The following is a 15727-nucleotide window of genomic DNA, read 5'->3' as shown; positions in this document are numbered from 1 at the left end:
TGCAATTCTCTTACAAAAAATGTTTTTTTTTTTTTTTTTTCCTGCATTGTATACCAACCACATTACATTGTACATTCATTATGTGTACTTATATACACAAGGGAATTAAACTGGTGTGAATGAATAAACTGAAAACTTTCTCGAACAAGAAAATATTCAGTGATTCTCTCTCTGTTCTCTCTTCCTGTGTATTTGAGTATAAACTTTTGTAAGACTTGGTTGAAAGATGTAGAATTTAGATGTCCTTTCTGGTTAAAAGAAAATGTTTTAGACAGTAGTTCTCAGCACTCAAATTCTGCTGTTAATCTCTAACTCATTTTTAAAGATAAATGCCTGGAAAGACAAGGAATGATAACTTAAACAACAGCAGGTAAGATGATGAGAATGAGATAAAGACTATAAATAAGTGAAATAGTGGTGGACCGAACAAACATGGAGAGAAACTTTTTGTTGACAAGTAATTTCTGCCTGCCCTTCCCACCTCACCTGGTCGTGTTCCAGAACTTCGAAGAGACAGGTACAGCTACCAACTGTCTGAATTCCAGCATGTGGCAAGAATCTTTAAAGATGTTACTGTAATTACACAACCAACCACTGAATTTTTCAGCTTGATCACAGTGAAGAACTACAGCATATCTAGTACAAATGTTCACCTGCATCAGCTTCTCTTCACATTCTATAGCACCTGTGAAGTCAAGGAGAACTTCTCGTTTGACTGCAGGTCCTACCAACAGCTCCTATCCTTTGCAAACTGGAACTCCCAACAGACAAAGCAGACTTAAAATGAAACCACAGCATTTCCAGGGCCCTGAGTGCACCACCAGGGAAAGTCCCCTTGCAGGGGTTTGCTGTCTGTGCTCAAGGCCAGCTCCGATACAGCCTGGACCAGATTCCTGTGAGAACAGTGAGGAGCATCTCCTGGAGCCTTTGGTCCTGCATCTGACCTCAAGCCTTTGCCTAAACTGCATTGTAGATTAGCCTGTGCCAGGCTTGTTCTTTCTTATCTCTTGCCCTGCTGCCTGGGCTTCCTAGCTTCACCTTGGACCTGCCCTGTCCCTGCAGACTCACCTGGCGGCCATCAGACCATTCACTGGCCATTCCTGGCTGCCATCCCTGGGCCTGCCCCCTTGCCTGGCCAGATCCTTACAGGCTGCGGCCTACTGGGCCACCGCTGCCCCTGCTGCCTCTCGGCACCTGCGGGCCTGGCTCACCTGCCCTCATGGATTTGCCCAGCCCAGGCACCTTCCAAAAATGCTTTAAGTCTGGGAATACATCCAATGTTAAAAGCAAAACAAGATGTACTCTCTCTTGCATGCACCTAAATGCGTGTGTGCTTCCCCTTCAATCTGTGATAAAGCCCATATAAAGCCCATGGGAAAAGTAATCAAAGTACATGGAAGAGTAAGGAGTGGTACTGTTGTAAAGCAATGGTGGGATAAAGATAAGAGATCCTATCTTTTACAGAACACCGAAACTGCTAGAAAGAATTAAGAAGGCTTTTGTACATAAAGGCTTGCTTCAGTTCTGGAGCAGAATCACTAAAATTCTGGCAAATACATGTACGGTTCGAGTATTTGGAGTTTAAGCTCCTTAAACAATTGAGGGAAAAGGATAGTTGGCACCTGTGAGGCACAGAAGCCTGACAGCAAGGTGGGAAGCAGCGATGTTGTCAGGGCTGTAGGATATAGAGTTAGTAGCTCTGGAACAACAGCAGGCTCTGTACAGCAAAAATGATCTGTACTGAATTTATGATTTTTAATATGTAGCAAAATTATTTAGTGCTCTTCCTAGGCTCATCTTTGGAAAGCAGCCCAGGCTAAGAGCTGAGAGGTCAGAGCTGGAGTGACAGTTCCATGAAAAGCATTCTTCTTGTAGGTAAGGGAGTGCTTCCATCCCTGAGTGTCCCTGCTTCTGATCAGTGTCTATCTCCGAGTTTCCTGTGTCTGCTTCAGAACTGAAGAAGTTGTGACCTAAAAACTTGTCTTTCCTCTTCGTCTCCCCAACAATATCAATTAGAATGATATGAGATATTACTCCCTCCCACAGCCTTGTTTCTGAGAGTATAAAGAGATATATAAGCTATATTCTAACAAAACGTCACTGACTCCGTACTGAGTATAAGTAGCAAAAAGATGTAGACATCCACCTGCTAAAAATAATTTAAGCTTCTGCAAATTGCTTAGACAGCTGAACTTCCAAGCAAAGTGTAGGCGAGAGTGGGAATTAAAAATTAATGTACAAATCTAGAAACTGGCAATCTGCAAGTGAGATAGGCCCCTTTGCCTCTGTGATTATAGGCTGTATCTAGCCCTGTCATCTGTCTGAGTGAGTGTCAGCTGCTTTAAAATTAGTTCATTGTCTTCTTGCAGTTTGGGGCTGCTGTTAAATGATGCTTTGTGGCAGTCTCAGCAGAGGTACTGGAGACTGATGAGTTGATAAGAGTTTGAGATCGTGTTGACTCTGCAGCCTGGGGAAGCCTGCTGTCTGTTTGTGGTAATTCTCTTGTTCCATTATCCATCTAGCATCCATGCTAGTCAGCTTGGCAACTTTTGGGGGGCACAAGGTTAAAAATGCTTCAAAACTTGAGAAAACAGGCTCTCATTTGAAAGTAATAGTCCTTTGGATTTGTCTGGCTTGCTTCTACAAAAGAACTTTTAATTCATCAAGCGAGTGGAAATGTCACCTGAATGTTGCTGAGGAATATGAGATCAGCACTAATACAAATCAATACTGGTTACTTTCCTGATTCATAATGTGTGTGTTAGGTTGCAATTCCCCTGGCTGAAGGCAGCCTGCCAGATATGTTTATCTAGTAGCACACAGTCAGTGTGGGATCTCCAGAATAAAAGATTTCCATTTAAAAGTAATGGTGAATTTTGAACCCTGAGACTCATTCAGAGATCTCATGTTGTCATTGGTGTGTACAGGTGTTGGATACACGGTTGGATATGTTTTGTGAGAAAACAGATATAATGGTGATGGTAGCTGAACAGCACTATTTCCAGCTCAGGGTCCATGACATAAGGGGCAGTTTCCTGAAGTGTCTCATCATTCATAAGATGATGTTTCTTTTGTTGTACTGATGCCAGGGAGCATTAAAACACCTTGGCTGAGTCCTGGACTTCTTCTGAGGCACCTTTAGATTTTCTGTGAATATAACTGTCAAATGATTTTTTTTCTTTTCTTTTTTTTGGGGGTAAAAAACTTTTAAACTGATTTAAAGTCTTTCTCTTGCTTTTTGACTAGTTTATGTACCAATGCTTCACAGAATTTACACAGTTGAATAAATGCTTTGTCAGAATTCGTCAGAGCAGCTTTGAAGATGACTAGTACTATCTGCAGTAGAAATGTGAATTTAAACAAACAAAACCAAAACTATTTTATTCATATTGTGGAAAAATCTTCTGTGAGCTTGGAGTCATTAATTCACTTTACAGCCCAGAATCTAAGACCCTTATTAAGCCTTATTTTTTGATTTAAAGCATTCAGCAGACAACATCTGAATCTAAAAAAAAAGCATTTTCTGATTTATATATAGATAAGTATACATATACTGCTGTTTAATTGTTCAATACAGCATTCAGACAGTAAATAGTGTCAGGGAATATCGATAAATAGGGTACAATAAGTGTGAAAATAAACCCTTTCTATTGTTTGCTCCATTAAAATGGAAGCATTTTACCGCAGCAGCAGAAATATGTCTTGCAAATATTGTAACTCCTACATATTTGTGTTTAATTATTACTCTGTTTCAAGCAGCAAAAAATGCTCTTATATAACTTTGGAAGTACATTTGTGGGAGAGACAACAAAAACCCTGTATGTATTATCACTTGTTAGGAGTCTTGAGAGAATTAATGAGAAAGAACTGGTACGTATCTTTAGTCTGACAAAGCAGCAAAGGAAATACTCCTTTCCCTTCTCATTATTAAAGGCCACTATGTTTCTGCCTATTAGAGAAAAACTGTGAGGTGTAAAAGCGGGTACAAAACTTGTCTGGTCTTCCTTAACCATGTAATTAATAGATTCTTGGAATACAGGCAGTTACCTGCTTGCTGAAAACCTTGTAGCAGGCAAAGGAGTTCCTGCCCTTCAGCTGGGGTGGCATAAGTGATCATGCCCGTTCTAGTGCTTCAACTTCCTTTCTGGAAAACATTTACAAATAAAAAGGTATTTTTAAAATTTGCAGGTGATACCCGGAACCTACCTGTATGGCTTAGAAATTAAAAATGATATTTAGTGATTCTCAGCTGAAATATCACTGCCGCTGTTGATAAGGAAAATTCATTTGTTCTGCTTGCTCTGTGTCAGGGGATTTGGTGATCTTGCCTCAGCTCTGCAACGAAAAAATACTTACATCTCATTCTGTAGCATCTGGTCTCCCTCCTTTCTGGGTTTGGAGCCATTATGTTCCTTTCACTGTCTCTGGCTGGAGTGGTAACCCTGGCTGTCATCTCTGATATCTATGATGATTTACTTCCATTTTTGTCTGTTTCAAAGCAGCATTCATTCCCAGGGACTCACCACCCTTGCTATTTGAGGTTTTCTATTTCTTTGTAGTTTTGCATATCCCATTTTTTTCTTCTGCCTCCAGCTTCCCCCATTATTAGTATTCCGGTTTGGAGTTTTTTGTGAAAAATGTCTGTAGGTTACCAACAATGATTCATTGTTAGAACTGCTAAATTATAGTCTGCGCTATTAAGTAACAGGATATGGCATCAATGGAACAGAATGTGATGCTGTCACTATAGTCCCTTTCAGTACGGATGGTATTACTTTAAAAGACTTTCAGCTATCTTGTTGAATTGGAAGAAAAAGACACCAACTTTGCTGTGACATGCTCAGACTTGTGCCACACAAATTGCAACCTAGAATGTTTATCCAGCTAAATGACTCTGACTTTGTCAATCAGCTGCTTAGCTGAGATACTCCTCTAGTATATCTGTTCCAGGAAATTGAGAATATTAAATTATATGTTTTTGCCATCAACATACACAAGCCTATGAAGGATTTTACCAGTGCCTTTTTTTCTCGTCACCAAGCTACTCTTTTGTTTTCACTGAAGTTGTGTCTGTGGCACATCACAAACCTCCACAGTAAATCTGATAACACAGAAGCTACAATGAGGCCAATATAAAATTTTACTAGCTCTTTTGTTTGCTTTTTAAATTCACATGTAGCCTATAATTTTTAATACACTTTTTTTCTCTAACATTTTACAGATCAGCACTCTGCTGTCTAAAAACAAAGTTAACATTGGGTTGGGATCTTGCTCCAGAATTGGTAGGTGCAGCTGGGCACCTCCTGTCCCTAACTGTGTTAATGGCCTTAACCTTACAAGCTTTGCTCTTCAGGTATATTTTTGGCAATTACAGTTCACATTCTGCTCGACAGTATTTTATTTTTTTTTAAATCTAATCTTTATTTAAGTACCTGCCTCTTGCTTCTGTCCAGTCATGGAAGCAAAGGCTTTCCCAGCATTTATTTGTTTTCTATATGTTAGGTATTGTTCTCGTTCATGCTACTGCCGTCAGCACTACCTGCAAGTCATCCTTGATTTTGAGCTTTGCCCCCCTTCTTCCTGCAGGGCTGTGCTGGTTCTCAGCCCTGTGTGGAATATCAGGCTGTCTTCTATTGTCTGCAGATTTCTTCCTGGAGTGAACAACTTCAGTTGCTTCAGTGTGCCAGCAGGCTAGCCAAGATTTTGGGTCCTGAAAGACTTGGAATGAAGTTTTTGTTCATAACCTGAACCAGTGTAGGAGACCAGATTAACTTCCTAAATTTGCACAGCTTAAACAGGTTGCATATTCCCTTATAAGTTCACTTTCCTTTTGTATTGTAAGGTTACAGGACATTGCACTTTTACATTTCAAATATATGCATAGTGCATTGCTCAAGTCTGTGTAATGCAAGTTTGTAGTAAACTTATTCTAAGTAAACAGTTTCTGATATGCATGATGTGTTAAAGAGATTTTAGTTACTCTAGGGAATCAGGTTATACTCCAAGAGTTGTGTTTTTTTTCTTTTTTTTTTTCTTTTTTCTTCTTCTTCTTTTTTTTTTTTCTACTGACCCTGCAGTTTCAGATGAAAGCTCTGTTTAAGTATTTTCCTGTTGTATTTTGCCTGTTCAGATTTTCAGCTGTCCCAGAGCTTCCAGCTGCCCAGTTCTTCCCATCAAATACTAATCTTGCCTTTCGTTGTTATCTAGCAATATTTACCCTGGGCCCTACACATTCCAGAGAGAGCTGTGATGACTCCCATTGCTCTGGATGTGTGGAAATACAATATCCTCTCCCATACAGCTCTCTCTGGTGCCACTCAAAGATCAAATGCCAGAACTACATCAATTCAGCTGATGCTTTGTGTAACTGGCATGACCTACATCAGTGAGTACTTTCATACCAGAACGATGCCACGTGATGGTGTAATCACTGGTGAGACAAAGCTGTGCCCATGCTAGGGCTTGTTTACCAACAGAGGAAAAGCTGCATTTGACTGGCACCATTTCCAAATATGTTTTTGTGTGGAAAAATTCTGCTTTTATATTAGAACAATAACTGCCCTTACATAAGCAAAACAATCAGAACTAGTGAAAGCAGAGTTTTTACTGCTTTAAATAGTTTTGTAAGGGTAATCATACAGGGCAGAGCACCAGCTCAGAGCTCTGACTTTCATGGCTGTATTTGCAGAGGACACATTACAGGCTATGAAAGCAAAACCTGCTCATACCAGGGTATCTGATTTTCACGTACTGTATTGATTGACTCTACTGTATTGGTAATGATTGAAACAAAATTAGGAGTGCTTTCTTGGAATGTTATACCACTAGTATGTACTAAATGTAGGGCTTTTATTTCTGTGAAAAATTGTCTATTGGTGGTGTTTTGTTTGTTTTAATAATATGCCAGTAAAACTGAAAATTAGGTTGTATCTAACCTGCCTATTTTCTGTTTCTTCTGTAGTAAAAGCAGTGTTAAAACATTTAGATTTCTGTCACTCACGGATAAATTGGACTTTTAAAGAAACCGTAAGAACAGTAAAACATGCATTAGAAAATAATGTTGTTTATACTGTTACATTTGAAAACTCAATTTCTTCAATTAAAAAATCGTGCAAGGCCCAAAACAATTGGTAAAGGTCTTTTAAAGAAGACTAAAATGCAAATATTTGAGTCAACATATTTTTTTTTCTTTACTACTGTGAACAGTTAAGGATATTATTGCTGTACATTTTAGCTTTTTTTTTTTACAGGTGAAAGAGAAGGCAATTTTAGTATTTAGGAATCTTACAGCATTCTCACCGTTCTGAGGAAGAGAGATTTTTCTTTAGATTTGAGTTCTACTTTTAATGTCTTAGCTGTCATTTTAATCTTCCTGGAGTGGACTACTGATTTCCTACAGGACTTTTGTTTCAGATGCTATTTCATAGCTTGCCTTGTTACTGGGAAGCTTTGTGATCTTTGCCTGATAAATAGGAAAGGATGTCAATTTCTGACCTTTCCCCTTTGGGTAGATTGCCATGTTTCAGTGCTTTCTCAGGCTAGAAGGAATTAAAGCAATAGGCACCTTTCCAAATCTGGATCTGCAGCTCTGCTGAGAGTGCTTCTGCTCTGCACTGCTGCTCTGGCTGTTAACAGTGGGTGTAGGGAGCACTCAACACGTGAAGCACTGGAGGCTTCTCGGTGCTAAGCCCTTGTTGCCGGGGCTGCATGCACTCCCGTGGTGTTTGCAACCCCTTTCCCTCCAAGGTTGAGGAGCTCTGCCCGTCCTCCAAAAGCAGAACAAGCTGCCCTGAGGGATAGGAGCCTGAGCTTTTTAGGATGCTTGAGCTAGAATAGGAATCTAGTTGAATTACTCGAGGGGAAACTTAGCCAGCGGCTCTGGACAGCTTTATTTCTCATTTGTAAATCATAATGCTGGAAAGAAATCATAAAATATGAGAAAAGCTTATTTTATTTTTAACTGCCATTTTGATTTCCCAGAAGGCACTGCCCACTGCCCACTGCCCACCAGTACCGACCCCAAGTTTTCCATTAGAAAAAAAATATGGTAATTTTAAAAGTCATCACAAATATCTGTTTAATAGTTGGGTTTCATATACAGGCGTACTTACAGCTTTTAGATTACAAAATGATTTCAGCTTATATCCCTCAAAGTAAAAGTAAAACATTTTATTTTTAGTGTTTCAATCCCAAGAGCTCAAGCGCTTTACAAACATTGCTGAATTGAAGTTTGCAGCTTTCCAGTAAAGTATGAACTGTTCTTTTCCTGATAGTATAAATGGAAAACGCGGAAAGGCTAGGGTCATTTACTCAAGCAATGAATAGCCTTTTATAATGAAGTTATTTGTTTAGGATTTACTGTCATTCCATAACCATCTAACAAATCTAAAACTGTGCTCTTGTTGAAATGGTACCATGTCCTATTCTCCACTTTTGGCCACAGTTTCTCATGCCTCTCCAGTTCATCCTCTCTCTCTCTCATTTGGCTGTCTGGTAGACTAGCTAATTTTTTTTCAGCTGAACCAAACTCGGAATTAGCAATCAGCCTGATCTCGCTGTGAGACTGTGTGAAATCTCAACCTTAGAAAATGCATTATAGTCCTAGTTTTGCTACAGATTTCTTGTACGACCTTTAGCAAATCCCTTAAGCTCTCTGTTTCCAGTTGTAAAATTGAGATAATTATATTCCCCAGCCTTTCGGTATGTGAATATTAATTTATTAATATGCATGAGACATTCATGCCCCACAGTCATGAAAGACATGGAAGCTCCTAGATCAACATATTTATGTTTTTATCCATCCAGAGCCAGGGAGAGTTCATTTCTGTTAAAAGCCTCAGTAAACCAGACACCCCCATAACATCTTAATAATATTAAACTGGAATTCAAAAGCAACATTAATCTTTAGTCCAGTGTCATCTTCATGGTGACTGTATCCTAAAATCATCATAGCAGAAATTATGATTCCTGCAAGTTCCAAAAAGTGTATGTTGCCAAAAGGCTATTGTTGTCAATGCATGACTAACTGCTGCGTAAATATTCTGAATGTATACAGAATTCTGAATTTGGAATGTTTGAAATATATAATCATTGGTGTACCATCATGATGTAGGTAATGAGCCACCAATGCTTACGGTGCTGGACCGAGCCAGTCATCCTTAAACTGGTGATTTTCAATTTCAGCTGGCTTGGTAAAAGCAGCAGGTCAGCTGCAATATGCGTTCTCATGGTTTCATCTTAAAAACTGGATGGGGAAGATATGAAGATATAATTATCTTAATGGTGGTTCTACCATGCAATGCTAGATGTGAGATTGAAGAAATGGCTCGTATGAGACCATCTCCACCCTCCAGCTCTGCAAAGAAGCTTGCATAGGCTCCATTATTATTTTAAGTGGCTTCTTCAAAACGCCCATCATGGTCCCTCGAGTTCAGAGCGGTTGAGACAAAGTTGTATTTCCTGTATCTGTGGCCTGAAAAATAGGATGGTCAAAAAAGAAAATACTTAAGAAAAAGGTTTGGTGTTTTCATGAAAGAAAACAGGACTTCATTCTGTTTCTAATAGGAAAAGCCATTAATCACAGGGGTAGGTATTGGGGCACTGACTGCACTTACCAGAAAGGCAGCGGAAGCTTCTATTGCAAGGACCAGTTACAGCTTGGGGTATAGCATATGAAGAAATAATTAAAAGGCCAATCTAACTACATAACAATGAACTGCAGCTTAATGATTACTGAATCAACAATCATTAATATCCAGAACACAAAATCTTACAGCCTGAGCTTAAGGAGGAAACTTGCTGAGCTTGCAAAGCTTTACAAAGAAGGGAGGTGGAGGAGGAGAAGAGACACAGACATCAAGGCCTTCAGCCTAGGAAAAAAAAAAGGGCAACTTGTTTTGTAAGGTCGCTATGCCCTGAAAGATATTAACTTCAGTGAGATTTAGCAAAAGTAGAGCTGACACAGTGACTACTGAACCAAAGGTTTCCAGTGTATTAAGACCCTTTTTGTAATACATGTTGCCTAAAAGATACTAGTGCTTTTTGTGTTAGCCGAAACTAACCTAAACTACAAGCTCTAATGAAAGCAAGCATCCCAGTGACAATAATGGGTATGTTACCTGCTTAACGATGTGTTTGCTAGAAGAAAAAGGGTGATTGAAAGCATTTAGTCCCCTACCATCAGCAGCAGCTGCTGTTGTATCAGCCATTGTATCCAATGATGTCGTTTAAAAGCACAACCATTCCTCACTCCTATCAAATTAGAGGCTTTCAAACCTAAGGTACAAAATTGCAGGCAGCTGTGCTGTACCATGTAATGGTCATAACTGCAATATTAGGCCAATTTTTGGGTAAGAAGATGGCTTGGCTTTGCTTGCTTCTCTGAGGTGGAGGCGATAGTGAAGATAGCTCTTTCCTGCTGTTTAAGTTTGTGCTAGTTTATGTGGTTGTGGTTGCTGCGGGTTAGGTGGCAGAAGGTTGTGCCTGCTGTTCTTCTTCCTTTTATTTTTTTTTCTTCCCCCTTTGTTAGAAAAAAGGATTGGGTGTGTGTTTCTAGTGGTACGTGTTATTGCTTGTGAGCCCTACTCCTTATGCTTATCTCTGACTTTATATAGGTATATTTATATTTAAGGCTAACTAATTGGTCACTTCTGTTACTGTGCACACAAGCGTTATTCTCAGTTAAATCCTTCAAAGCTACAGATCAAGCCAGAATTACTTTGCTCTAAACACTGTTGTTGTTCTGTCTTCATGTGATACTACTGGGGGCTACTGAAAGGTCTGAGCATTGTCTTAACTCTTCCCTGTGGTGGTCTAAAAGGCTTTAAATAGCACTAGTTCTTCTTGTAGCCTGGCTATGTAAAATACTTCACTTTTGGAATCAATCAATTGGTGACTGGATTCAGTGGCTTGGAAAATCAGAGTCCTACATTTCTGAAGCATTTGGAAAGACCACACCATATTCAGACAGGATAGGACTGTTCTGAGCTGTCTTTGACTTGCAGAACACTGACTTTGTGAGTCCTAGCTCTTTCTCTGGAATCTCCAAAATCTGCGGATAGCTATTTGTTCAATGTCTGAAAAGCACGATCAAACAATATTTCCTGTACTTCTTTAAGCAGCAGAGACTTTAATGTTGCAGGACTATTCCCGTACGTCTCCAGCAGGGGACCTGCTTCCAAAAGGCAGCTGGCCTACTAGCACAAACCAACTGCTTCAAGGTCTTGCTGTTGCTTTCTTTTGCATTATCGTACTCTGCTCTGGAACTTTTGAGTGTTATCCAGATTGCACGGAGTATTTCCCACAGGTCCCACTTTTTGTTGAATTGCTATCCTGAAAAATTCTTCCTATAAAAGCTGCTAATTTCAAGAAATTGGGGAGTGCAGGTGCTCCCAAGAAATTACCAAAGTTGTGATTTTTGTCCCAGACTAATAATGCTATGATGGTATCAGATACAAACCAGCAGTTTAGCTAGTGAAAGGGCAGGAGCATCACAGGCTCAGGAACTGAAAACATCCCCCCGCCACCACCCGCAACAGCTGAGTACAGATGGAGAAGTTGGCTGTTTTCCATCATTAGTGAGTAACCCATTTCTCTGTGCTGATTGATTTGCCCTATGCTGTCTTATTTTTTTTCCATGCTATTGCTGGCAGAAAGGTCTTCTCTACTAACAACAAGTTTGTCTAGTTTTGGCACTGAGCTTAATATTGAACGACAATTTAATACTTCCTCTTCCAAGTCACGTTGACCTTTAGTTTTGTGGCAGATAACTTCTAATGTGTGTATATAAAAATATCTTAATTACTTTGCTTTTAAAAACTAGTTTGAGGGAAATCATCATTTCAGCCCAAAAGCATGCAATAATGGTTTTTCTGTTACTGGGGGGGTCTCCGTACTGAGCTTAGCTCTTGCTTCTAAGAAAACAGAAGTTGAGTGCACAAATGAGTCCCTGTTTGCAAGTTGCTTATACACCTGTTGAAATCTTGTTCTTTATTCTGCTTTCTTAGCAACACAGTAAAATGTATCTTTTTGCTTCTAGTTACTGAAAGTCTTTACTAAATAAGCTACATAGTTTAGTAAAAGAGGCTCATCCTGAATTGACCTAGGACTGAATTAAGTATTTAACAAGCTATGTGTATCTTTTTGTTATGGCTTTATATCACACTTCACCATGCTTTCTGCCAGTTTTGAGACTGAATTTTAATATTAACCAATGCTTGCTCTGAGAAGGTTTCTGCTCACATTTCCACTATTAGTTCCAATGACCTTAAATTCCTGCTGTAGTAGGAAGTGAAATTTTAAATCTATGCTGAAAATCTTTTCTTACCATTCTTTCAGATTTCCATAAATCTTTTAATGCACAGCATTCAAAGTAGGCGTGAGACTGTAGACTGTACAAATAGCTCTCTTTTTCCTAAATTATTTCATAGTAAGTAAAATCCTGCTGGCATTATACAACAGTGGCACTACTGCTAAGAGGGTGGAAAAGTTTTAAAAAAAAAAAATTCTATGCTAATATTATTAATAGCAGAGTTTCATCAGGGATTCTTAAAATCTGATCTCGCATAACGGAAAGCAGTAGAAAAATTTAACTATGATCTTTGTTGGCACATTTGTCGGAATCGCCGGGCTGTGGCTGGCCGAGGGGCCCGTCACCCCTCCTCACTGCAGCGGGGGGAGTCGGGGCTGCCTGCGGTGAGGCCCCGCTACCTGTCCCCTAAGGGCTGCTCGGCTCCAGGGGCCGCCTCGCTGCTGTGCGGAGCCCTCAGAGCTGCCAAACCCCAGCGGCTTCCAATGTCCTGAAATTCAAACGCAACTGTGCGGCACCAGCGCCGGCGGCAGTAAGGCTTGTATGCTCGGGCGATGTGCTCCAGCAATGCCTGCGTGCTGATGGTGCCGGCCTAACAGGTGCTCTCCAGCATCCCCGCCCCGGGCTCGGCTTCCTCCAGGCCTCCCGGGGTGCGCCCGCGGCCCTCGGGGAGCCGCGCGATGGGCGAGGAGGAAGATGGCCGGAGACGGAGGGGGCGGGAGGCGCCGCCGGGGCCGCCTGAGGGGGCGCCGGGGCCGTGTGAGGGGGGCGCGGGCCGCGCTCCGCCGGCGGCCCAACCGCTGCTCCCCTCAGCGGCGCGGGGCGAGCGGCCGGGGCCGGCGGCGGCGCCCGCCTCTGCCTCCTCCCCCTCGGTGCCCTGCCTCCTCCCTCCGCCGGGCGGCCGGGAGGGAGCGCGGCCGAAAGGTGCTGCTGGAAGGGAAGTTTGAAGAAGGTCGCCGGGTGCCTGGGCGCTCCAGCAGCATCATGGCGGAGCCGGGCGAGTCACCGGTCCACGTCCAGCAGCCCCAGGCGGCGCCCGCCGCCCCGGCCGTCGGCTGGCCCATCTGCAGGGACGCCTACGAGCTGCAGGAGGTCATCGGTCAGTGCGGCGGGGGAGCGGGGCCGGGCGGGCGGCGGGGGGATGCCGCGGGGGGGCGGGCGGCCCCCGGCGGGCTGGGGCTCGCTGGCTGCGGCGGATGCGCCCGGCACTGCGGTGGCGCCGCCGGCGGCTGCCGCAAACTTTATCCGCCCGGCGGCGGCCCCGGGGGGCGGCGGCTCCTTCTAGAAACCGCCGCGCCCCGCCCGGTGAGGCCCGGCCCGGCCCGGCCCGGCGTGGGGGGTTCGCCCCGGTGTCCTGCGGGGCGGCGTCAGCCCCGCACCGAGCCCCGGTCTCCGCCGGGACCCCGGCAACTCTGCGGATGCGCGCCCGGCCGTGCGCGCAGCTGTACGTGCATCCGCTCCGATTAGTCTGCATTTTTCCGGTGGTTGGATGGGGGAGGTAGAGCTCACCCAGAGACCTGCTGCTACATCGCCCTGACTTCCTTTTTGCCTTTCTTTTTTTCTCTTTCTGGTTTGCGTTTGAACCCTGCCCTCTCCCCCGCAGCGGTCGTTGTCGCCCCCCCCATCCACCTCCCCGTGCCCCCACGCCCGGCCGCGTGCTCCGGAGGGGTTACAGCCCGGCTCACCCGGCACGCCCCGGCTTTTGTCCCGGTTTGCGGGGTGAGGCTTGGCCGGGCTGCCGCCCTCCTCCGCAGCCCCCTCCGCAGCGGGCTTGCTGCGGTGCGCTCTGTCTGTCTGTCTGTCTGTCTGTCCGGTCAGTGCGGATCACACGTGCTCCATCTTCATCCCATGTGTTTGGAGTTCTGCAGTGTGAAGAGGTGGCTGTGGTTAGCAGTACGTGGGATGGGAAGGTTTCTGGCTCCTGATCTACACGTTGCTTGTTGCTAATAAACTACTTTGGGAAAACTTGCTTTTATTTGTGAGTGGCACTTTGAACTTGGAGCAGATACTGCAGGTGGTAAAGGCCGGATCTGACTGGGGTTGTTGCGTGTGCACGAGGCCATTTTGATGAAAAAATCCAGGAGTCTTGCCTGGTGATGCTGGTGGTAATCTTTGATATTGCGCACCGATTGCTAATCACTGTCAGGCTGACGACAACCAGAATGTGTGTTGGTGATCGGGGCCGCGAGCTGTGGGTACCCAGTTTTGTCACTACGCTAGCTGTTTTCCATGAGCACAAACCAAACAGCTGAGAACTTCTTCCTTGAAGTGGGGGTGACTTGCTGTTGGCCCAGGTGATCCAAGTGCTTGTTTGCACTTCCTAGGCTGTGAGAAGGGATTAGGGAGGGCCGAGGGGTCAGGTGCTGGGTACCAATGGGTCCAGGGCGGTGACGCACCTGGAGCGGCTCTTGATGAAGGCCCCACGTAGGCACACATTTGTTTTCCAGAGGCTTCTGTCTTGCTCAGCATGGGGATGGGTCTAAATTAGCCAAGCAGAAGCAATTCTACTGGTATAAGCTCTATCTTTGCTGAGGAGCAAGTCTTTCTTCTAAGTTTTTTTTTTTTTTAAAGAAAAAAGCATCAGAAAGTGTTGGATTAAGCCTTGTCTAGGGTTGCTCAGGGTGTGACGTGAGTCATATGAGTTATTTTAATAGTGGTTATTTTCTCTTGCAGTTCTGCAGAAGGGCTGGGTGAGAGTTCCTGAATGTCTTTTTCCTTTCCACTTACAAAGCCTGCATTTTTTTGTAGTGTAAATCATTTCTAAATAATAATTTTTAAGAATTCATCTATTATAAGGGTAGATGCTCATTGGAGTCACAAATACTTATCTGAAGGAGACTTCATTGCTAGTTACTTACTGGTGCTATTAGATATCAATATTTCTGCAGTAAAGTGAATGCCTAGTGAGGAAATTGAGGCCAGGTTGTGTTGAATTTGATCCTTAGTCATAGCAAACTTAGCTGGCTTGACCTGAACCTTTACTAAGCTTAGGCTACATACGTGACTTTTTTTCTCAAATGCATTGAGGTTTATTTTGTATCATGACAAATCTTATGATTAGTCTAACATATATTTTTTGCTTCAACATACTGGAGACCATTAAATTTGGTCGCAATACTCTTAAAAATGGTAAAACAACCTGTAAATCCCATGCAGTTGACCAAATGTGGGCATAACATTCATCCAACATCTCCAGAATTGTTACTTTAATGAATTTGGTGAGGGGTTCCTAAAGCATCTTTATATCGGAGGGAGGGGAGAATGATCTAGCCTGACCTCGGCTCAGCAGCCATTCCTGTCCCTCTGCAGCAGCCGTGCCAGGGTCAAATGCCTTGTGAACGTGAGCAATACCATGCACTGCTGAAGCAGAGCCCTTCACCTGTGGAAAGCACTGCTTAGCTCTTCCTGAGGAACGGGGTT

The 15727-nt window shown here is 43.1% G+C and overlaps 1 protein-coding gene across 1 annotated transcript in view; it reads left to right on the top strand.

Moving 5' to 3' along the window:
- The first annotated feature begins 11649 nt into the window (after nt 1–11649).
- Nucleotides 11650–15727, top strand: part of STK39 (serine/threonine kinase 39) — a 91088-nt gene continuing 87010 nt past the window's right edge. Inside the window, 2 exon segments of the mRNA XM_083842403.1 lie at nt 11650–13133; nt 13135–13406. Coding sequence (XP_083698529.1) covers nt 12988–13133; nt 13135–13406 — 418 coding nt within the window. The 5' untranslated portion in view covers nt 11650–12987.

The sequence above is a fragment of the Anser anser genome, assembly GCF_964211835.1.
Source record: "Anser anser genome assembly, chromosome: 6".
Taxonomy (NCBI): domain Eukaryota; kingdom Metazoa; phylum Chordata; class Aves; order Anseriformes; family Anatidae; genus Anser; species Anser anser.
This window is presented reverse-complemented; position numbering and strand designations above follow the sequence as displayed.